General features: G+C 38.7%; 1 protein-coding gene across 2 annotated transcripts in view; it reads left to right on the plus strand.

Moving 5' to 3' along the window:
• The first annotated feature begins 809 nt into the window (after window positions 1-809).
• The window catches only part of LOC133997866 (centrosomal protein of 128 kDa-like), a 41,405-nt gene continuing 18,565 nt past the window's right edge, over window positions 810-23,649 (plus strand). For both annotated transcript variants that reach the window (XM_062437585.1, XM_062437584.1), the window contains exons 1-17: window positions 810-1,493; window positions 2,890-2,976; window positions 3,279-3,405; window positions 3,749-3,867; window positions 4,212-4,303; window positions 5,384-5,456; window positions 6,021-6,143; window positions 8,943-9,029; window positions 9,355-9,429; window positions 9,593-9,740; window positions 10,826-10,965; window positions 12,274-12,345; window positions 13,462-13,647; window positions 16,584-16,772; window positions 17,395-17,856; window positions 19,583-19,747; window positions 21,652-21,816. In XM_062437585.1, coding sequence (XP_062293569.1) covers window positions 1,290-1,493; window positions 2,890-2,976; window positions 3,279-3,405; window positions 3,749-3,867; window positions 4,212-4,303; window positions 5,384-5,456; window positions 6,021-6,143; window positions 8,943-9,029; window positions 9,355-9,429; window positions 9,593-9,740; window positions 10,826-10,965; window positions 12,274-12,345; window positions 13,462-13,647; window positions 16,584-16,772; window positions 17,395-17,856; window positions 19,583-19,747; window positions 21,652-21,816 — 2,514 coding nt within the window. In that variant the 5' untranslated portion in view covers window positions 810-1,289. The remainder of the gene's footprint in view (window positions 1,494-2,889; window positions 2,977-3,278; window positions 3,406-3,748; window positions 3,868-4,211; window positions 4,304-5,383; window positions 5,457-6,020; window positions 6,144-8,942; window positions 9,030-9,354; window positions 9,430-9,592; window positions 9,741-10,825; window positions 10,966-12,273; window positions 12,346-13,461; window positions 13,648-16,583; window positions 16,773-17,394; window positions 17,857-19,582; window positions 19,748-21,651; window positions 21,817-23,649) is intronic.

The following is a 23,649-nucleotide window of genomic DNA, read 5'->3' on the forward strand; positions in this document are numbered from 1 at the left end:
TTTTCTTCTCTTTTTAAAATTGCACACATACAGACTATACAGCTCAAAAGTCAGTTACACATATGAGGAAATAAAAAATATGGCACAACAAATTACATATAGATATAATAAAAGTTTTAAAAAATAAAATAAAATTAAAAAAAACCCCTCATAAATAAGTTTGGGGTTCATATATATATATTTAGTCAGAGGTTTCAGGGAATAGTTTTTCGTAGTGGCTTATTAATTTATTGGTTTATTTGCACATTTGTAAAATAGGCTAAAAGTCAGAGGAAAATAGTACCCACTGTGTGTTTACCTTAAAACTTCACCTATAAGAGATAAAACACAATAACAATGCAAAGTAAAATATTAAAATATAATAAATGTACCTAATTAATATTAAATACAGACATTGCTAAATAACATAAAGCAAAAGAGCAGAAATCATAAGAAACAAAAAGTTTAAGCTGGATTTTGTACTATTATTAGTATCATTACAACTTGTTTTTAATTATTTACTAGCTTGAGTGATTACAAAATAAAGAGTTCAATTCAGGGAGGAAAGGTGCTTTTCTTTCTTTCTTTCTTTCTTTTTTCTTTTTTTCTTTTATTATTTCTTTTTTTCGCCTTTCTTTTCTTTTGAGGAGAGCGGCAGCACTGGCGCAAACGGACACATTTGGACAATGTAGTTCACACATCATAAATTCCCACTCTACGCCAATTGTTGGCAGACTACATTTCCCGGCGTGCTTTGCGACCGCGGTACTCTGTTGTTGTTCCTGCTCAGACGCGGCTAGTTCAAGTTGCCATAGCAGGGTGAAGCGGTGGGTTGCTCTTCTGTTAGCTTTTCACCTGCAAAGCGACAAACCAACAGCTCTCATTGTAACGCACTTACAGCGGTGGCATGTTTTTCCGTTGTTGCTACCGGACTTATGCGGTGTTTAGTAGTTTTTACGGTATTATCACTCAAAATTAGTTAGCTAGCGTCGGGTTAGCCACCTGTTGCTAACCTGGAGGATCATCACCCAGGACGGTGATTTATTGGGAAGAGGACACTTTGATTTGTAGTGTTTTACTAGTCGGATAGCTTTCTTTCTCCACCGGTTGTCAGGGCAACGATGACCAAACTCATTCATGTGGTTGCTATGACAAAATTATCCATTTATTTGTTCGTTAATCTGATTACCTCCACAGTTTATAGTTAGCGTTTTCCCCACCAGACGAAGCTAGTGCTTGTCACTAATCATAAGATTTGCTTCGTCAGTCAGTTTTAGTAGTTTTGTAGCCCCCCCTCGCCCCCCTACCCAATGTCACTAAGTATGGACACATCCAGTGAGTCGGATTCTTACGACAGGGTGCGGGGTCATAGGCCTAGGGGGGGTCGTGAAGCCCACCGTAGACCTGGACGGGACAGGGGCAGAGGAGGCAGTGGAGGAGGTGATGGCCGAGCAGCAGCAGCAGGAGGAGCAGACATGTCCGAGAAGATCAGCACACTGGCGAGCACTTTGCAGGTACTTTACTCTGCTATACCTCCCACTCCAAGTAAAACAAATTATGCTGTCCTAACTATGGAAATACATTGCACTAATTTATTAGTTTGGAATTAGGTGAATGTTTTGGAAAAGTTTGGAATTAGGGATGACCTGATCTGATATCAAAGATAACAGATATAAGACAGGCTGAATGAACTTGGACCCCCCACTTTTACCATGTCAAAAATCAGTAGATTCATTTGATATGAATATACAAATTTCTATACTTTTAGCTTTTTAATATCTTCTAATATGTGATCTGGGGCCAAACGCTTCCTCTGGATGTAATTATGTAATGTACCCATCATTTAGTGAGTTCAAAGTGTCAAAACACCTGTTAAAAGGCACCAGAATACAGGAAATGACCTATACTCTGTTAAAAAATTTCTGGGGGAGGACCCTTTGTAAAACTACTTAAATTAAGTAATGGAAATGAGGAAAAATATTATGCAATAGTTATGGAAAAGTTTTGAAAATTAATTGGTAAAAATGTGTGGGAACCCTGGCTATCAGACTGCACAACACCACAGCTCCCAGTCCCATTAAAAAAGAAAGATGCTGTCCGTACTATGGGTAAACATTGCACTCATGTATGTCATCTCAGGAACTTCTGCATATTGTACATGTATATATTGTAGATTTATTTACACAGATTTTTTTTTACTGTATATAGTATTTTATTTTATATTTTATTTTATCATTTTCAGCCTTATGCTGCTACTTTTTCCCCCCACTGTACTGCTGTGTCAATTTGAGTTTCTCCCAAAGGGGATCAATAACAAATGCTTCTTATCTTATCTGCATGTTCAGATGTCCTCCAGCTGTCATTACTAAATGTGTTGTTGTATATACTTACTAGAGTCAGATAATCCAGACATTGGCTTATCCCAGATATCGGTATCTGCATATATGTTGTCCGATATGCACCAATATTTAAAAAAAAAAAAGAAGATATATAGGCAGCATTATGTATTTGATCCTTAATTCCAGTTTAATATATACTTTATAAAAAAGTGTGAAAAGTGAAATGAACACTGAAGTTTACAGTTTTAGTACACTGTGTTTATAGTTAAACTGTAAAATATCATGCCTGCATTATATATCTTTATCACAAGGGTTTGATAACCACGTTGCAAAACATTTGCGTTTTACATACGTATTCTGTAAGATAATTGGCTGATATATCGATATCCACATTTTTAAAATTCCCTAATATCGGCATCAGCATCGGCCCCAAAAATCCAGTATCGGTCAGGCACTAATACTTACTTCATATTCAAGTGTTCAGTGAGCTCAGAGTCCTTTATTTATTATCTACTACAATTATAAAGGTGTGTTTCTTTCTGAAGATATTTTATTAACTTGTCTTTGGCAGGACACCAGTAAGAACTTGACCAAAGTGGACCGGATGCTGGGTCAGTACAGGGATCATACAGATGATCAGGCTGATGCCATGGCGTTGGTGAGACACCTGTTCAATTAATTATCATTGAATTAGATTAGATCTTAAAGGTTCGTATGGTTTGAGATTTGTTTCATGTGTATGTCATTGACCCAAACTCTAACCGTGTATTGATTCCTGATATTGAGCAGTATAGACTGAAATCAGATCAGTAAGAGCTTTAAATTGCAGGAAAAATGAGGCAAATAATGCCACTCCTGCTAATATTCATTGTTGTAATTCTGTGTTGACACTCCAGAGGGAATAGATGGAAAAATTCTTGTCAATTTTGTCAATCCCACGTGTGCTTTTTCCTTTACCAGCTTAGAGATAACCTGGAGCAGTCGATCAGTCAGCTGCAGTCGCACAGGCTGGGCAGAGTCAATGGCGCTCGAAGTGCCTCAGCCTCCACCCTTCACACCAGTGACCTGGAAGGCGGCTCGGGATCAGGTACGGAGAAAAAGAAAGGATTTTGTTGACAGCTGAATTCTAATGGCAGTTTTAGTTTTGGAGAATTTGCAAAGAGATAAAACGTACAGGCTGATAACACAGAGATGAAATAAGTAGATGTAAATAAATACAAAGAAGTGCACCATAAGTAGTCATGTTTATGCTGCTAACTTTAATTTAATCATTCATTTTGAGGCAAAATTATCTTTTTGGCACTTTTAGCAATGCACTTGTCTTTTGATCTATGTTAGTAACCAATTTTCTAAAGCTGTGTCTCCTGCTTCATCATTTGGGCATTAACACTTAATCAGTATTTACAATATGTGTACACCTGTGATTTCAGATGGCCAGCGTTTCTACCCTACTTCTCCACTGAGGGACTATGCAGACACTCCAGCAAGGCGAAGAAGGTCACAGTCTGCCGGGGTTCGCTTCAAGGATGCCAGCCTGACAGGAGAGGAAGTAAGGAAAGCAGAAATATCAACCACATATCTGTGCAGCGTTCATTGTCATGTAGTTTCACAAAGTTGCCACAAGAGGGCACACTGAATCAGCAACAGATATTTGGCATTTGTTATGTTTATTTTTTAAGGGTCTTTTTTCATTTCATTCAAATCAGATATTTTTTATGTTAGTAGAGAGGCTTACAGTATGTTCATGAAGTGCAGTTGATTTTTTATTCATGCTTTCCACAGTCAGTGTTTACAACAACTGTACATCTCTGTAAAGGCAGTGATAGCCAGCTCTTTGCTTTTCTTGTGTCTAATGATTTGTATTCAGTATCTGTCTGTGGCCGTTCCATGTAGATTCACACTATGCACCGGTCCTTGAGGGATCTGCATTGTGACCAGCAGAGACTTTCAGGTGACCTGGATAGAGAAATCCTCAGGAGGAACAGGTATATTGATGAGAAGGGCAAAGTGTAAACCAATTTTTTGTTTTGTTTTCACACAACTGAATAGGAGCTTCAACCCTCAAATGATGTTTTTCTGTGTATCATAGTAGCAAATATTATAACCAGTCTCCTTACCCACAGCAAAAGAAGACCAATTAGACAGGTGTCAGGTAGTGTCAGTCTGTTACTACCTGTGGGGTTTGAAATGGTAGTAAAAAGATACAAAATTTAAATGCTGGAATCTGAGTTGGAGGTTACAGACACTCACACACAGTAAAACATTTTTTACCTAAACATTGTAGTTTAATTGACTTGAAATCTCAAATGAAAATTCATTAAAACTGACAAAAAAAGTTGCTTTATAACCAGATAAATCAGTGTTTAATGGCTACTCCTTTCTTACCGTGTATTAAAGTGGAAAATAAATTTAACTTGGTCTCCAAAGTGTAGATGTCATTAATTTAATATTAGAAGTGTGATTTGCTTGAATAACAGTTTGTATTTTTGGATAAGGCTTTACTAATTTAGTCTTCAGTAATCCAAACAAACCGCAGGGGGCTCTTGTGCCATCTCTTCTTCAGGTCTGCCCGCTGTTTTTTTTCTATTACACTATTTTCTACACTAACTGATGTCTAGGCCAGTGCAGATATTGATGTTTTACTCATATCCACTGTGTATAAAAAGTTTTGATCCATTCTGAAAAGCTTTGAAAATGAATACCAGTTTTCAAGTCTTTGAAATCTCCTTGATGGGAAAGTGATATTGTCCTCCTGGGAAACTTTTCGAGACATTACTGGAAAGTCAAAAAGCAGCAGATCCTTTTCTCGACACGCATTAAAATTTGACATTTTGAAGTTGATAAAAAAAAAAAAATCCCTCGTCTCTGTTGCTGCTGATCAGACTAAATTGATCCACCACCATATTTCAGCATTTGAAGCTGTATAATTGTTTAAGTGGTCAATGTACCTTACATTATGCATTCACATTTTGATATTCTGGAATAGGATTTTTCAAATCTGAGAACTCTGCTGTATAAATATTTTCAGGCTGCTGAATTTGTCTTTTTTTCCCTTTATTTTATAGGTCGGATATTGACACCAGGAAAGCGATGGAGAGCCTCACTGAGCACATGACAACTTTCCCGAGACAGGACCCAGTGAGTTGCGGCAGTGCATTTCACTCTCAATACATCAAATATGCTTTCTGACTCTGTGAATTTCAGAAGAAAAATGAAGGCATTGTGAATTTAGGGGACATCACATCACAGTTACTGATGGATGAAAGCTGCTGTATAAAGCATGCAAATAATTTTTGTTGTCTGAATAGAAATCAGCTATGGACGAATGGTTTCCTCTTTGTAAAATGTAACTTCAGTGAAGTATAACTTTAGCAAATATTTCTGTGTCATTTCCAGACGCAGGGCTCCTCACTGCACCGTCAATACTGTCAAAAATATGCTGCTTCAAATGACAGCCAACATGTGTAATATTTTTTATCTTGTCATGTCTGTTGACGTGACAAGATAAAGGTATTAACTGTCTTACGCACATGGATGTGATGCTTCCTGATTAAACGGGGAACTCTTGCATCTTGAACACGAGATATTTTCGTCACCCACGCTTTTAATTTCCTGTTTTCTCATTTATCATATCCGCACGCCACTCCTACGTCTGTGATGTCTGCGTGACCTGAGGCGTCCTCTTGTTTTGCCGTCTTGCAGGTGTCATCTCGTGTGGAGCGGCGTCTGCAGGAGCTGGAGAGAGAGATGCACACTGAGGAAAGGAGCACGGAGAGAGAGAGAAGGCCTGATCAGCGGGTGGCCATGTCTGACGAGCTGCAGGAGGTGACACTCCTCCCCACCACTCATCTGCTGTGATCCCTCCATCCCACACCTCCCTGTTGACACTCTTATGTTCTTTCACATTCAAAGAGAACTCCAAGAAAGATGCAACATGAAGGCACACAAACTCACTGAGAGGATTTGGACAGGGAAACATGAAACATTACTCCAACTTAGTTTTACTTTATTCATTTATTTGTCAGGGACTAGGATGTAAATGTGTCAAATTTAGCCAGATTTAGCTAATTTTGTGTCAGATTTAGCTAATTTCCTTCTGCAATCCCTGAGCAGTTTAAAGTCATGCATTTAAAAGACAGACAAAACAACATCAAACCAGATACAGGAGGACACAGAATAAATGAAATGAAACAGCAAAAAACATCACAGAGCAGACACTTATGACAACTATCAGACATTACAGATGGCATACAGACTTCAATACACTAGATAGACAGTGATGGACAGATCACGATGAAATTCAGCTCTCTAACAAAGCCACCATAGATTATCTAGCCTCTCAAACAGCTGGATGTGCATCACTATAAAAGAAGTGTAGTTGGTATGATGCTGTCATCTCCGTGACGTCTTCTTGTAGTTTTCTTCATGAATTCAGTCAAATGCAAAAAGCAAGACAGATGAGTATTGACGTCTGTGTATTTTTAAAACCTAGGATATCATCTGAATATTGATCTAAACTGTACCAGCTTAAAAGTTCAAATTTCAGTTGGATGTAACAATGATAGTGACAAGAGCATGAAATGAGTACTAGCCACCAGCCAAATACTGGTAAAATATGCAAGTGCTTGGTGAAATTGCTTCATTTACCAGCCAAAAAAATAATCATTGTCTATTGAGGGGCTGGTAAAGCCTCAACATTCACTCTCCCTTTGGCCAGTGGACAAAAAGTGAATGTTGCACCTGCCAGTGGTGACCATTCAATGCCTGATTTTAATATATTCATATTTTATATATCTTAATTGACTTTAGCGTTGTTTGACATGTCAGCAGTAGAGAATCATCACATTCATTAATAATCTTAATTACACTTCCTACTATGAAAGTGTTCATTTAAATAGGATTTATTTTAAACATAAGAAAAAAATTGTCTAATGCGATAAAGAAAAAAACATCTGCAGTAGTTTCTTCCCACATAGGACGTGTGGCAGGAAAAATGCTTATTGGTTATTCCTGAGTAATCATACGAACCAGTGACATGAACACAATTTACCAGTGCTCAGTTTTTTAAAAAGAAGAAAAAGAAAAGTCATAAGCCATGCTAGCTGCCATCTCTGGTACAAGAAGACTAAAATACAAGTTTGATGGCGTCAAAAAATGAATGCTGAAAAAATGTTAAGTGATCTGTGATGAGTCATTATTCCTCACCTATTAAAAGAGACGTCACAAAAGATGACAGCCAAAACCACTACCTATAATTGATGAGACCAATAAGCCTCTTCACAATTAGATACAGAAAATGATTTGTATTTATTTTTCTCTGCAGTGACAGGTGTATTAAAAAAAAACCTCACTTGCGTGCAATCACTGAACATGCTAATAAATCACCATGCCTCGGTAACCGTTATTCCTCCTATTGTCAATCAAGTTTATTTGTCACATGTAATCATATAAGGTACAATCACAGTGAAATGTAATTCTACCACTTCCTTCTATCTGTGGATTAAGAAGAACATCCAGTCTTGGTTGTTAAAGCAGCTTTCCCACTCTGTCACGCAGCCCTCTTGCTCTGCTTTATGAGACTATAAAGCACACCTCAGCAATTACTTTGATGCAGTGCAAATGGTCGCTAAGCAAGCAATTGCTACTTTCCCGTATTTCATGCTAATGATTAAAAAAACATCTTTTATTTTTTATTTTTTTTGGGGGGCACGCATTTGTCTAAAAGCATTAATAGCTGTGAGAGCTATGTCATTAGGATGCTTTTAGTGATGTAGATTTTATTCATAGCCAGATACATTCAATAGATGCTCACAGTCACAGTAAAGAACACATTATTTTGTGGTATTGCTCTGTTACCTTGCTACTTTACATTTAGACGTACAAATCATTCACATTATATAGTCGTCAGCGTGATGTTTGTTCATTTTTAAAATAGCTGAACCATTTCTTTCTCGGTTTCTGGTTTGGAGGACAGTGTTTTGTGTGAGCTAATCAGAATCTTGGCATCGATCCTTTTTTTTTTTTTTTCTCCTGCCTTATTGCAGTTAAGTAGTTGACCACAGAGGGGCGCTGTGTTGCTATATCCGGACTGATAGCCTTCACCAGCAAGAGTTTTCAACACACTGTGTAATGATAGCAACTACCAATTCATTTGCATCCCTCTCCACCGTAGTGCCCTAATGGGACACCAGCAGGGCCCGGGGCGATACAAAATAATGCATTTGTCCAAAAATTAAGGGTAAATAAACAAGCATGATGAAATGAAGAGGAAAATAATCTCTTTTACTACTAAAGAGCAGGAGAGGAGGAAGAGCAGAGGGCACATTTATTCCCCACCGATGGGCCCGCTGTGATGTGAATCAAATAGATGATGAGTCACTTGGGTAGATGTTATTGCTTGCAGCTGGTAATTCATCACCACAGCCTGCTCCGAATGAGTGGGATCTAAGCTCTTGTACAAATCCACCATGATGCCAGTATCTTGTTCCAAGGAGACGATATGGGGGGATGCTGTGATGCAATGGCACCACTGTTGTTGCGTTCTTATTCTATAGTACTCTTATATGTATGTGTACTCCTATTATTGTGGGTGAACATGTGCGTGACTGTGTTTGTGTCTCTTAGACTTCAGGGAGACGCAGAGTCCAACACCATGAGACAGAGGAGGCCACAACTACCAGACTACTGAAAGCAGACAGAGAGAAGTCCAAGGTGAGTGAATTTATCTTCTTGTTGTGACATGTTTTAATAAAACAAGTGTTGTGCAATATGTGTGTTATGGAAGTTTTTATATATTCTTGTCTCATTTTTCCTGCAATATTTTATTAAAATTGTCTGCAGAGGTAGTCAGCTTTCCAATTTTTACCAAGTCGGATGGTAAATCAAAGAGCACTAACACTTTCCTCATTGTGCCTCAACCCAAATAAAATACTTTCCAATGTTAGATGCTGCAAACTTTAAGTGATAATCTTGAACACATACATTTCCAAACCACCTGTTCACCATATATTGTCCCGACATTGTTATTGCTGTGCAGATGGAGCAGGAGCTGGAAAGAGCTAGGAGACTACTAGAACAGTCAGAGGACAACAGACAAGCCCTCTTTCATCAGGTTTGTTTGGGTTTGGGCTGCACTTCATCTTATTGTACATACAGGACATCTCGAGAGGCAAAACCGTAAACAGTGTGAAGTCATTTATGGAAACTCCAGTGTTTTCGTGCCAACTGTCAAGACAGTCGAATGTCTTTTTTCTTCCACGGGTGACGATCCGCAGGTGGAGGACATGCGCGATGAGCTGCTGAGGATGAGGAAGGAGAAGACTGAGCTTCAGAGGGCCCGGCTGGAGACTTCGCAGCCCGCTGCTCAGCCACATGGCAACCACACCGACAGGGAGGAGAGAAGAAATGGACTGCGAGGGCCAGGTACTGAATATAGTTTTGGACTATAGTGGTGAAGGAAAAGAGAGTTAACTGGATGACTGAGAGGATTTTAATGCAGCTTAAACGGACAGAAAGATTACTATACCAGATCTGTTACCATAGATACTGTTGGCAATATGTTATGTGTTTCTTTTATTTTTATGTATCAGTATCTCTCTTCAGACACATGCATTGCCAACTTTATTTGATCAAAATACTCTTGAGGGTGATAGGATATATGAATAATGGTCTGTGAAAAGGCACAGGTCTGAGATCAGATGCAGGAGCAGCGAGAGGGAAGGCACTGAAAGGGCAAGTGGAGTGTTCGCGAGAGAGCAGAGAATTGATTGAATAGCACAAAAAGAGAGAAGAGAAAAATAATGTCAAAGATACAATCTTATACAGAAAGACAATGAAGAGTAGATTAGAGGAAAGTATTGACAATCTTGACCTTCAGTTTGACTTCTGTCTTTTTTTATGGTATTGATTTTAGGGCATCAAACAGCTTTTAAAGGCAGCAAAAGCTTGAAAATAATACAAGAATGAGTATAAGAGTTTTTCACATTCAGTGGAAGTTCAATATGCAGCTGATTTAGATTTTTTTTTGCTTAAATTTGAATTTAATTTAGACTGATTAACAGATGGTGCAGTAGGTTATGATGACGTAATCAAATCAACATCAACTATTTGTTTTTATAACAGCATCTTTGTGTATAGATATCATTCATGAGCAATCCTGCTTCAATCACCCCGTCAATTCATTTATATTCTGTTCACGTCTATCAACACTCGGTCTGCCTCAAGTGGCCAAGTGAAGTGATTGACAGTGAGCCAAGCAGCCAGAATAGTAGGTAAAGAGATTAACATTTTCCACAGTCAGGTTAGAAAATATTTATCTCACTTATCTCACTTACAAAATGTTGTCTAGGCTTGTTTGCTTTTCTTTAGAAGGCACCATTTATTTTTCATCAGTCTCCTGTAGTACCTCGTCACTGTTTTAGTTTTCTTGTCTCGCCTTGCAGTAATCAATTCTAACCACAGTTTGATTATGTGCCTGCACGTGTGTCTGTCTGCATCCATGTGCACAGATCGTTCAGACCTGGAAAGAGAGGTGGCGGAGCTGCGAGTTCAGCTGTGTAAGGCCTCAGTCCAAAGTGAGGTGGAAGAACTGAAGAGCACTCTGGACCGCAAGGAGAAGGAGAGAGTCCAACTCAGCTTACAGGTGGAGGTGTGTGTGTTTATCAGATCGGGTATAAGTATAAAAACTGCACATGAACATGGTGAGCAGCACACTGTAGTTCACAACAAGAGCTAATAGCACCGTGGATTCAGATTTATCCAGGCTGGCTGTCTGTGTAGTGCACTCTAAAGAAAATGGGAAACACTGAGGATTACTCAGCTGGAGTGCAAACGAACACAACACACGGATGCTTTTGACTTTGCCCATGCCGGCGCCTCCACCCTGAGCGGGGTTATTTCAGTTTGTCGGGTGCCTCTCATCCATGGTCGTATCCTCCGACAACTCCATGCCACTTGATCCTCTTAAAATCGTCAGATGAAGTGACAGTTGGAATAGGAGATCAGAAGTCAACCAGCAGTCATTCATCCTTCTCAGACTGGTGCGATATGTCACTTCCATCACTGTAACAAGACACCAAATAATAAAAAATCTAGAGAAGAAAACACATCCTTTTTCCAAGCAGAGGTATTCAAGGCTATGGTTGATTTCAATAAAATGTCAGTAGAAATAGCTGCACTTTAAACATTTCCCCCCTTATCTCAGATGTTTCTTTCACTGTGTTAAAACTCCCATGCTTCCCTCTTTGCAGAGTATTTGTTAAAAAGATGAAGTGGGTGTTAGCATGTATCACCTAGGGCATCTCTTATGGTTTTTATATCTAGATCAAAATAGTCGTACAAAATGTTTCGTTTTAAAAGGTAAATGAGCAAAAATGAGGAATAATGAAGAGAAAAGGGTGGAAGAGTCAGTTTCTCAGTGACTGAATTTATATACGGGCTAATAGGTGTATGAATAATCAGTCTGACTAATTACACCTGACAGTCGTGTTCTGGAAAATACCTAAACTGTACCAGGGTAACCTTTCTTGCCCTTACTTTAGACTTCAATCAAACTTGAATCTTCAAAGTGATTGCAATGTTTTTACTACGTTACAGACCAGCCTTGCAGATAATCCAATTGTAAGCCTCATGTAAACACATTCTCAACCTTCGCTGACCTTTCTGTGGTTGTCTTCAGTCCTCTTCTTTTACTCTTTATAACCCCCTTTACTGCTTATCCTTTCTTACAGTATCATCCCTCCTTCTCCTATCTTTTTTTTTTTCATTTTCTTTTTTCATTTTTTTTTCTTCACACCTCCGGTGTTCTTTTTTTTCTCCCTTTTCCTTTCTCTCATTCCTACGCCACACTGAGTTTCCTCCCCTGCTTTCTGTCTTTTTCCACCCACTGGCACACACACACACACACACACACACATATATACAATCCTTTACCCTTTATTTTTTCTTCAAACCGCAGGAATTGTCATCAGATCTGGCACGGCGGGAGCAGCAGCAGCTACGAATGCTGGAACAGTTGAGGGAGATACAGGTATTTTGATCGGTTACTGCTTCACGCTGTAATTCATAATAGGATAACTAATTCAGCTTAAGGACTCTAAACAAGGGGGTGCTTTTTTACTGGTAATTAACATTAGAAACATACTGTGTTTAGTTCTTGCTCTTTTCTTCACGTTCATAAAATTATCAATCAAACATTTTTTAGATTGAAGTTGCAGTAACAAGATCCTTCAGATTTTATCCACCCTTTATTTAAAACAAGAGTAGGAGTTTACAGCCATGCTTAGGCACAGCCATGCTTTGAGTAAAATGCTAACTTTACCCTGCTAACATGTTCACATTGCCAACTCCCTGAAAAATAAATAAGGGACTCCTAGTTGGCAGTGCTGGCCGATGCAATTGCGTTCACCCCTCCCGGCTTGGGGAAATGTTTTGCCTTTTTTTGTGTGTGTGAGAAACGATTTTTAAATGATTTGACTCAAACCTGAATTTAATTCGATGCATGTTTTACCCTGTAACCCTAACCCTACGAATACATGGAAAACAAATTATTATTCAACAATTTATTTTTTAGTGCAAAATAACAAATCTTTTTAACAGAAATCTGTCCTGCTTAACTTAACATAATAAAATAAATATCTTTCTTCTAACAGAACTCAGTCCTGCTTAACTTAACAGAATAAAATAAATCTTTCTTCTAACAGAACTCAGTCCTGCTTAACTTAACAGAATAAAATAAATCTTTCTTTAACAGAACAAAAATTCCCACAAATATGAACCTCATGGTGGCCCCAGAGGAAAAGTCATTAAGATTCATTGTCAGGAAAACCATGATTCTGCCATGAAACTTAGTGGCAAGCCATCAAGTAGATGTTGAGATATTTCACAGTATAAGTGAAAACTCTGACCTGCTGCTGGTGCTGGAACCAGACTGGGAATTATCAAAGTCAGTAGGATTCATCGTCTGGGGACCATGAATATCTAAACCAGATTTCATGGAAATCAATTGAATAGTTGATGAGGTGTGTCACTCTGGACCAAAGTAGTGCACAGGCTGACATTATCCTCCTTGGCTAAAACACTGATTTAGATGATAAAGAACGAAAATACACTGTTACACTATTCATAAATTCATACATCCTTTCAGAGCCGAGGGCAGGCAGAGAGGAGAGAGACGGAGGCGTTACTCCAAGAGAGCAAGAGGAGCAGAGATGAATTGAAGACCAGGGCCCAGGAGGCTGTGCGCCAGTGGAGGGCAAAGTGCAAGAGACTGCAGAAGGAGCTGGAGGAAGAGAGAGCCCAGGCTCACTTCCATACTGACAAGGCCTCGCAGGTCGGTTGAGGCAGATGCATCCATTACATGACTTTTGACACCACAGCCATTATTAGCAGCTGCGCCTAAGTAACTGCTGATCTTTATAATTTCAGCCATCTTTCTACAGTGAAAAAAAAAAAAAATCCATTTTAAAAAGTAATTGAGTCTCTTATTAAGACAGTATATTTTTATCATATTCTTTGCCTTACTGGGAAATAACACATAAATTGTCTTGAATCATCAAGTCACTTAATGTTAGTGGAGAGATCTGCCTCATCTCAAGATAATTGCCAGTAGAGGGAGTGAAATTGTGAAACTACGTTGGAGATGTGCGAAATTATCTCACCTCATTTGCTTTAATGGAGCATTCCACTAATTTTACTCCTCTTACTAAGCTCAACTTACTCGTCATAATGAGTACTAGTCAGTCTGTATTACGTCTTTGGCAGCTCTGGATGAAGCTTTCTAAAGATTGGAAAAATAATGTCATCAGGGTTTTCTCAGCTTAGGCTTGGGACTTAAAATTGAAACTTTAATAGTGACATGATGAACTGGTAGTGTGGGGTTCAAAAGGAGTGGGCATTTGGAATGCAGGGCATTGATTTAAGGAAAGATATTGTTGGTGGTGTTGTAGGAAATGTGGGATCCAGTGTTTTTGGAGCTTGACTCATACTAGATACTAGAGTACTTGAGTACTACTATAGTATTTTGGCTTCTGCTGCTTTGACTTTAACTTTATTTTTTTTTTTAAATCTTCTATTGTCAGTCTTTTAACTTCATGGAAATGCAGTACTAAGTCACTGGAGTGCCCCTTTTAAAGCAACATTTTTCTTCTAATTCTTTGGATGTTCAGTCTGTTTATAAGTAAGCATAGTCCATTTAAACTAAAACCACTTTGGCACCAATCAAATTGACTAAAAATGGCATTTTCCTGCTTATGGTGTCTGTCAGACGGTGCCTGAAAGTTCCAGTATTTAGTGAATTTTCTGTGAGCTTCTGAGCAGGTTGCATGAAAAATGTACAAACACAATATACACTGGACATTCCACTGAGGTCAAGATACCAACCAGAAACGCTTTATAGTCAATTGCTGTTGCTTCCCGTTGAACTTTTCCTTTCAGTTTTTTAAAAATGAAATAAAGGCTCTTATTTGTTACAAACACTGGCAGCACAATCCAGCAAAACATACCACAGTAGATCTCACAGCAGCACATTGACCACAAATACCAGTAAACTCTACCAATCCATTTATGGCAGTTCAGTCTCTAATCCTCCAGCTAGTGCTGCTGCTGTTGGCTGGACTAGCGGCTAGCCAGCTGGCAGTATTGTTACCAACAACTGTTTGTCTTTGCTGCATTTTGTTTGCAGCGAACTCTGGCCCGTGCATACCTGCTTTGACTTTGACAGCATGTTCAAAAAAAAAAGTGAAGCAATCAATAACGTCTGCACTGAAATGTATTTCTCAACTCCAGTAGTAGATTGATTTGTAGGGACGCCCGAGGCGACGAGGAGAAAACTTATCTCAGCCAAACTCTCCCTGTAGTTTTGCAAACCTCCAACGCCAGAATGCATCAGTGGATGATGACGGAAAACTGGGTTGCAACACCTACTTACAGTGATGCACAACATACTGGCAAGCTTTGTGGACATTACAGGCACAGCACAACAGACACATCTAACCTGTTACTCCGATGACATACTTTGTTTCTAAGCAACAGTCGTCCCTCCTTTATTTCATTTACAGTTTGGAGGATATTGAAGTTCAGATCTTGATGTTCCAGAGAAAATGCATCAACTCCCTCCCATTACTGGTACAATACAGATGTTGAAATATTTATGAGTTTTTCTGGTCCAATTCCCCCGTGGCCTTTCACAGTAGAAATGCACTGGAAAAACCGACCAAACAACACCATCTGTACCCTTAAGTATAGTGATTGGAAAGGGGAGATATAAATGAATAGCTGCTGCAATCCGTATTGTCACATACATTTTTCTCTTATGAAGAAGAAGGGGGGAAAACATCTCAGCTTTACAGAAAAGAATAAAAGAAATGCTAAGAAAAATGCTACTAGAAAAAAAAACAATGCAGCTAATTAGAGCCACTTAAAATTCACCAATACAAGTAATACGTGATAGAAAATGATCCGGAGGTTTTTATTAATATTGCTATTCAACACAAACAAAGCAAGATAGTTGAATACTTATTAAAGCCCCTATTTATATTCATTTTAATTCATACTTTGTTTTATCGTTATCAAATAAAGGGCTTTGTGTCAAAGTCAGATAAAATCTTCTGAATTATATATTTTGAATGAACTTAATAATAATATAACTAAATATGCATTAGCGTGGTATGTTACAGTGATTGTGCTTAGTTGTAAAATGAACAGCTGACTATTATTATTAGATGTAAAGTCACCTCCCAATGATTTCGGTTCCATTTGAACTGAGTGAGTCACCTCCAAACTCATAGTCAGCAGCCCTGCGCCTCACAGACAGACAGACTCCCACCTGGCATGCTCGACGTGACGCGAATTAATTACAAAATCATTTCTGCCCCCTTAATGAATTAGGGGAGAGAATCAAGTGCTCAATTAAATGATTAGGTTCTGAGCCACAGCAAAGTCTTTGCAAATTCCAGTCAAAGCCAGAGTATTAGAGGCAATCTGCCTTGAACAGACCTGACCATTGTCCCTTATCAGGGAGCTGAGTGCTAGCATTTTCCTATCAGTGCAATAGCTGGTACTGCATATGTTTCTCTCCCCCTTTCTCTCTGTCACTCTTTCTCCCGCTCTCATCATTATTGTTAGAGCTCCTCTTTGTACACCATCTTCCTCCTCCTCTTCATGTGTCATTCTTCATTTCCTTTTTCCTCTCCCTCTCATACCCCCTCCCTCCCGCTCACTCACTCACTCACTCTCTCTCTCTCTCGTTCTCCCTCGTTCTCTCTCCAGGCAGCCAGGGAAAAAGAGAGCTCTCAGGCCCAGCTGAAGGCGCTGAGCCAGCAGACTGAGGCAGCCCGCAGGGAGCTCGCTGAAATCCTAGCCCGTTTTGCCCAGCGCGAAGAAGAGCTCCACCGCAAGGACGTGGAGCTGTCCGAGACCCGCCAACGCCAGTTGTCACTGGAGCAGGAAATCCGGGAGGTGTGGGACAGGGTTTAACATTGATAAATAGACTTTAATTCAAATCACAAGGAACACAAAAAAAAAGTATTAATAATTTAAGAATAAGTAATACGACCTAACAACCGTAGACAATGGATCTGCTTTTCATTTTAACAATCTGAATCTAGAAATCTTTGAAGTCTTTATTATTATTCATTAAATTTGAGCCCTTTAGGCTATCTGCAAGTAAACTGATTCAAAACATGTTTATTTAATCCACCTTTCAAAAGCGACAGCAGTCAGCGCTGAGGTTGAATCAAACACTGTCACGTAGCCACCATGATTATTTGGGTGTCATGTAAAGATGACAGCATTTTTTAAAATGTTTTTTTGAAAGTAGTCAGGCAGCACTGAAGTTTTGCCAAAGTACATATATCAATTATCTTTTCTCAAATGCTTGTTTAGTGGTTAAGCACATTAGCATTCTTCCCAGTTTAACCACAGGCATGGTTGAATTTTTGATTTAGCTCTGTTGGCAGATCAATTTGTCTTTTTCAATTTGAAGTGTGGTTAAACTTAAATATTAATGTGTAACAAAGTCCTTCTCTAAAGAATCATTAAAAAAGCTTTGATCAGATCCTAACGCCGGTCCTGAACCTAGGTGAGGGAGGCCTCAGCTACCCTGGAGGAGGAAAATCGACGTCAGGTAGCCATCAAGGCAAGACTGAAGGAAGACAATCAGAGGCTGGAGGAACAAGCTGACACCCAAGCCCGTCGCTGTCAGAGAGAGCAGAACACGCAGACTGAGGTTCAAGCCACCCTGAAGCAGATGACCTCAGCCCACGCCCAGCTAACCCAGCAGTTGGCTGAGGAGGAGAAGTCTAAAAAGGAGCTCAAGAGGAGCTCCTCTGAACTACAGACCAAGCTTACAGTGGTTCAGGAGGAGCGGGCCTCGCTGGGGAAACAGCTGCAGCTCGAGAGAGAGGTGCATCAGAAGGAACTGGTCAACATGAAGGCAATGATGGAGGACAGTAGGACTAAGAAGGACCGCGAAATGCAGGGCATGCTCAAGCTCTGCTGTCAGGAACGGGATGAAATCCAGGCACACCTGAAGCAGGTTAAAGTAAGTCCTTTTTATAAATAGTGTACACTCCCGAAAATATTTGTTATTCCCCCCCCCCCCCCCCCCCCAAAAAAAAAAAACAACAACACAAAATCAAAATTTTGTATCAGATGTGACACACTTTACTAATTTCTCAAATCTGCCACACTAATTGACATTTAGAATATCATTGGCATGCACTTCAAATCCAGCGCTAGGGTAAAATTCCTCAGCCACTAAACATCTGGCATATTTCCGACTCAGTGAGACAGACAAAACTCTCATTTGGAGTAATTTTCCTCGTTGGCCACAGTTCTTGTCCTCTTGAGTGTGGGTGAGTCGAGGATAGCTGAGCTCTTAATGGTGTGTGGTGCCCCATGGATCCTCATGGCCATTCCGTGAATATTTAACAACCCTGATATCAGACCTCAGAAGTCTCATCAAGGCAGTGCCGGAGATAGGGGACTCCACTCGATTTGCTCCCCGGAGCACCTACACCTCCCTCCCCTCCTCCTCCGCCCCCCTCAGTATCTCCAATGATGAGCCCTCATGGGTATGTGGTTTCTTAAGGGGCATGGTCCTCCCTGATATGGTTGAGTTTAGCCCATTAGCTGTGCTGAATGGCATTAATATCTGACATAGCTCATTGTAATGGTGTCATTTCAGAGTGCGGTGAGGACAAGGGCGTTTGCTGAAATGTTTTTAAGTACTCGCCTAAGGGTGCTGCAGATATCCCTAAGAAGCCCACCCAATATTCATATAGCATAGCCAGAAGCCTATATTACGATTTTGATACAGTCAACCATCAGAAATAGCTTAATATATTCCTTATTACCTTGTCCTTGTCCTCTCACTCTTGATTTCTCCTCCACTCTATCTTCCCGCTCGCTGTCTCTCTCTCTGTCTTAATCCTTCTCTTACAGCCTCCCTCCAGTTCTAATTTTGCATTTTCCATCTGTTTTTCTCTCCCTCCCACCTCCTGTTTTTTCCATTTTTTTCTTTGTTTGTGTCGTTCTCATCACTCCCAGTCCTCAGTCATTGTTGTTCATTCCACTTTATATACTTCAGCTGTGGGTGATGATGTGATCACTCTATATACAGAAACCCTAATGTCTAAGGCCGCCTTTGACTTTGCAAGCTCGATCTGGACTTAGATACGCATTAGGGGCTCAGACCGTGATTTTCAGAGTCTTGGTGGTGACATTTAGCCGTTCTCTTGACCCATTTCATGATGTTCTCTGTTTATGCTGTAGAGATTATTGTGTCAGTTCACTCTGTTACTACCAAATAGGCCTTTTAGAAATGATTAGGGTCCACTGGTACATTTCACATATGGGTCAATGACGTGATGTAACCCAGTAATTATTTGTATAAGTGCGCTTAAATACACTGTAGGTGGATAAAATATTTAATATTTATCATTCTTTTGTGGTTATACCATTTGACATTTTCAGTAGTATTCAGTCTTACTTTTGGTAAAAGATGGTGCAAATGTCATTTCAAATGACATAAAACCAACAAAAATACATTAACATATTTTTGAATTGGTCATCTTGCCAACCTTTATTTGTCACTGACCCTTACATATTATCCACCAGGCACCCTTTATGTAAATGAAGCTGTAACTCCAAGAACCAAGACACATTTTTATACTCAAAATTCAGTGCATTTCATGGCTAGATGTAAACCACCATTCTTTTTTAAAATCTTAAATTATTGCTTGTGTATCATGTCTTCTCTCTACCAGGCAGATGCAGCGTCAGACAAGGAGCTGTGTGGGGCTCTGCGCATCAAGTTGGACAGAATGAAAGATGAGTGTGATAAGCTAGCAGCACAGCTGAGCACAAAAGAGGAGGCACATGCAGTTCTCCACAGAAAGTACCAGCTACTCAAACAGGAACTGGATGACAAAGTAAGCCCTGCCTACTTCGCCATGCTTTTCAAACAAAGTGACTAATATTAAATAAAGGGAAACCTTCATTAAATGCAGCACATCCATTGTCATTAGAGAACTACGTCTGTCCTCAGCAGATGTATTTTGCTGATATTTGAGCTGATTCTAATTAATTTTGTTAGATCCAAGGACATTAAAGGACTTTTTAAATGGTAAGACGAACTGTACATGCAAGAAGTTTACAAAAGCGCGCACATATGAACGATTATTAATAGGTGCTGCACAAAAAGACATGTAAAAAACCGAAAAATCTGGTCTGCACACTAGATAATGCTCCCATGAATATGTATTGGTGTACCAGCACCAATAAATGTTCATGGGAGCATTATCTAGTTTTTGGACTTAAAACCAACCATGAGATCCATCCGTACTTTACTTATTGTGCAGGTTTCACATTTTAAAATTGAAAGCTTTTATGTAGAACATGGAAATGCAACAGAAATGTACATATAATCATCATCCATATCAATCAATCAATCAATCAATCAATCAAACTTTATTTATATAGCACCTTTCATAGTTGATTGACGAGCTGATAATGAGACAGAACAAGTTACAACTTAAAGAAAATAATATAAAAAAACAACAAATTAAAAGACAAAAATTAAGACTAATGCATGCAAGAGAAAACAAGGATAAAATGTTTAGAACATTTAAATAAAAGAACTAAAAAATACGTAAAGTAAAATAATTAAGAGAGAAAAGTTTTGTTTTTTTAAGTTACAGTAAAAATGGTTAAAATAGATTACAAATAAAAAAAATAAAAGATTAAGTTTAATAAAAGCTGAACTAAAACTAGGTTAAAAAAGACAAAAGAAACAGAAAAGTAAAATAAGATAAGATAAAACTATAGAATGATAATAATAGAATAATGTAAAAAATGTAAAACTTACAATAAAATAGAATAGAAACCCTTTAAAACAATTCAGTTCTTAATCAAAAGCCAGGCTGAACAGGTAGGTTTTGTGTTTCCTTTTAAAAGAGGACTGCCTTGATACAGTATTTGCATCTGGAAGCTTACCTACTTTAGATATTTGTTCAAACATTTCGACAAATCATGAGAACAGTATCTTCTTCCGCTGGATCCAAGTGTCTGCAAATGTGAGTAAACAATTATGAAAACGTTAACCTACAAGCACGTCACTTTTCCTTTCTTCCTTCCAGCACAGATCTAGGACATCTGGTAAGGTCATGTGATCATGCAAACCTAACAACGTTTCGAAAGGTTAAGTGGTGCCAAATCAGCACTATTTTAAAAGTGGCTCCATCAATATGTCCGTAGGTGTTTTACAACAGCAGATGAAGTATTGAACCTCCACATTCACCTCTATGACAGACCCCCTGATAAGTAGTAGGGGCTCTTTGGGTGGCGATCCATGTATTGATTTGCAATTGGGGGTGCATGGAGAAAAAGGTGCTCTTATTAATGTAACATGGGTGGTTTATTATCCCAGGGACATTGATAATGATCCACAGTCCCTGGGCTGCACTGATCATTTGGTTCCTGTGCCTTGGACTTATTGATTAACTCTGTCCTGGTAGAGACCCTGAAACTATTGACAGTGCAGGCCAGAGAAGGAAACTTAACTAGGTCTGTTTGTGTGAGAGGAAACTGAATGTCTGTCTGATGCCCAAGGCTGTCTGTCTGTCTTTCTGTTTTTGTTATTGAGTAAGCAACTATAACAACTACTGGAATTGATCTTGTAATAAGCAAACTTGGCTCTCAGAAAAAAAAATCTTGTTTCTCTTGTCACCCAAAAAAAAAAAAAAAAACTGCTTTAATTAATGCATTTGTACTGTCTTGTAAGGTCGAAATGACACAACTGAGATAGCTCTACTCTCTACTCTGCCATCCTCCACAGGTCAGGTCAGGTGAGCGGAGACGTGCTTCGGAGTCAGAGCTCGTTAAGCTGGAGGACAAGGTGTTGCGGATGGAGGCAGAACAAGAGGCAGTTCTTACCTCCATGGGTGAGGAACTCGATGCAGCCTGCCGCAGCTTGGCTAGGAACGGTGAAGACAAATTACAGGTATATTATTTAATTAAATTATATTTTAAACATATTTAGTTATATTATACATGATATCTTTTTTTAAGCCGTTTATTGTGTGTTTTTAAAGGTATATGAAGCTATTTTGACCCTAATGAGGTGACGAGTCTACAAAACAAACTCACAGAAACATAGTGCTGATACACCAACTGTTTATTTAATGACTAACATTTCCTATTTAACCCCCTTCGAGTGTCACATAGGAGTTATCCGATGTTGACTTGCCATTTAGTTCTGATGGTTCAGAAACGCCTGTGCAAAATATTTCATTCTTTAGTTTCCTAGTTTCTACACTTTCTTAACTAGTTCCTTGTTGATTTCGGCTCTGTGATGGTACATGTAAGACAGGTACTGTCTGGTGAGAACATTAAGATTTAGTATATGTGTGGACCAAAGAACCAAATGAGTGAGCTAAAAGCTGCTCGGAGCTGCAGTTTGGTGTTAAATCTAAGTAGGTTTCTAATTCTTTGAAACTGGAGTGTTTATCAGACCTTATGACAAGTAATTTAAAAATTAATTAAATAACACTTTGCATATATATGATTTTTATTTTGTATCATATTTGATACACCTCAAGTTTTTACAGTTTATTTTTCAAAGCATGTTTTTTTTTTTTTGAAGATACAAAAACATGAATGTTTCTGGTCCTGCATAAAGCTCATATCACCACCTACAAAACCTAATGTAGGATGACGATCCATAATGTAAAAAAAAAAGACAATTGACAGATGGACAAATAAATGAGCTTCTATACCTGCTATATCTCATTTGACACAACATTTTCAATGAATATAATACAATAAACTACAAAATATTTAGTTATTCAACACTGCATTAGTTTATCTGTGCACTATGTATCTGATCTTATACATCAGGTTTCTCAGGAAAAAAATGATCACACTGATGATTTAGAGCTATCTAAAACTCATGTATCAAATATGATTCACTTGGCATTATAGGGTTAAATCTCAGCGGGTTTGGCAGTACTAACAACTCTCTCACATTAAGCAGTCATTTGATTGCCAAGCGTGTAGGAAGCTCACGTAATCCCCCCAACCAGTCTTGGTTAAAGTGCTGAAAGGTAAAACATTACCCCTAAGAAGAACATAACATACTTTCTGTCTATGCACCTTTCATCAAAGCGCATACATGCACCCTCATCAAAGCCTGTTTATGACCCGTGCTGTGATGAAGGCTCCATCGACTGGATACTTGTACAAAAATCTTTTTTTGATCTTAGATGGTGAAAGACTTTTAATCTTCTAATACAATATTGGATACGTTAGAAAACAGGTAGATACGATCGCCTCCCACACTACAGAAACATGTTCTTGTAGTAAGATATGATTATGTGTGTGTTTTGTAGCTTTCTGTGTACAAAAAGGTGAAATTACAGAGAGCATGTTTGCATACAGTGAAAGTTGTGAGTTATGAGAATGTTAAACTATTCTGTGGTGTTAAAAAAAATCCTGTAAATGTAAATCCTATTAGAGTTTATTCACTCACAGCGTTTACAGAATATTTTAAAAACCATGTTCTGGGCGAGTTGAGATAATCACATTTTGTTCTTTTTGCTGTTTGACATGATGACAAAATGTCCCACAGAACGTTTCACATCATTTGCTGCTCTTCCTCCTCCTGTCCTCCGCAGTGGCTTCTGAATGGGACAAAGTTTTCTGTTAATGCATTCAACTCACACAAACAAAAAAAGACAAATAATGACAGATAATACACAGTACAATACTACAAAAAATAATATGACTACATAGAACGAAGCAAATTATTACAAATATATATAATAACAATACAAAA

This window comes from Scomber scombrus, chromosome 17 (genome assembly GCF_963691925.1).
Source record: "Scomber scombrus chromosome 17, fScoSco1.1, whole genome shotgun sequence".
Lineage (NCBI taxonomy): Eukaryota > Metazoa > Chordata > Actinopteri > Scombriformes > Scombridae > Scomber > Scomber scombrus.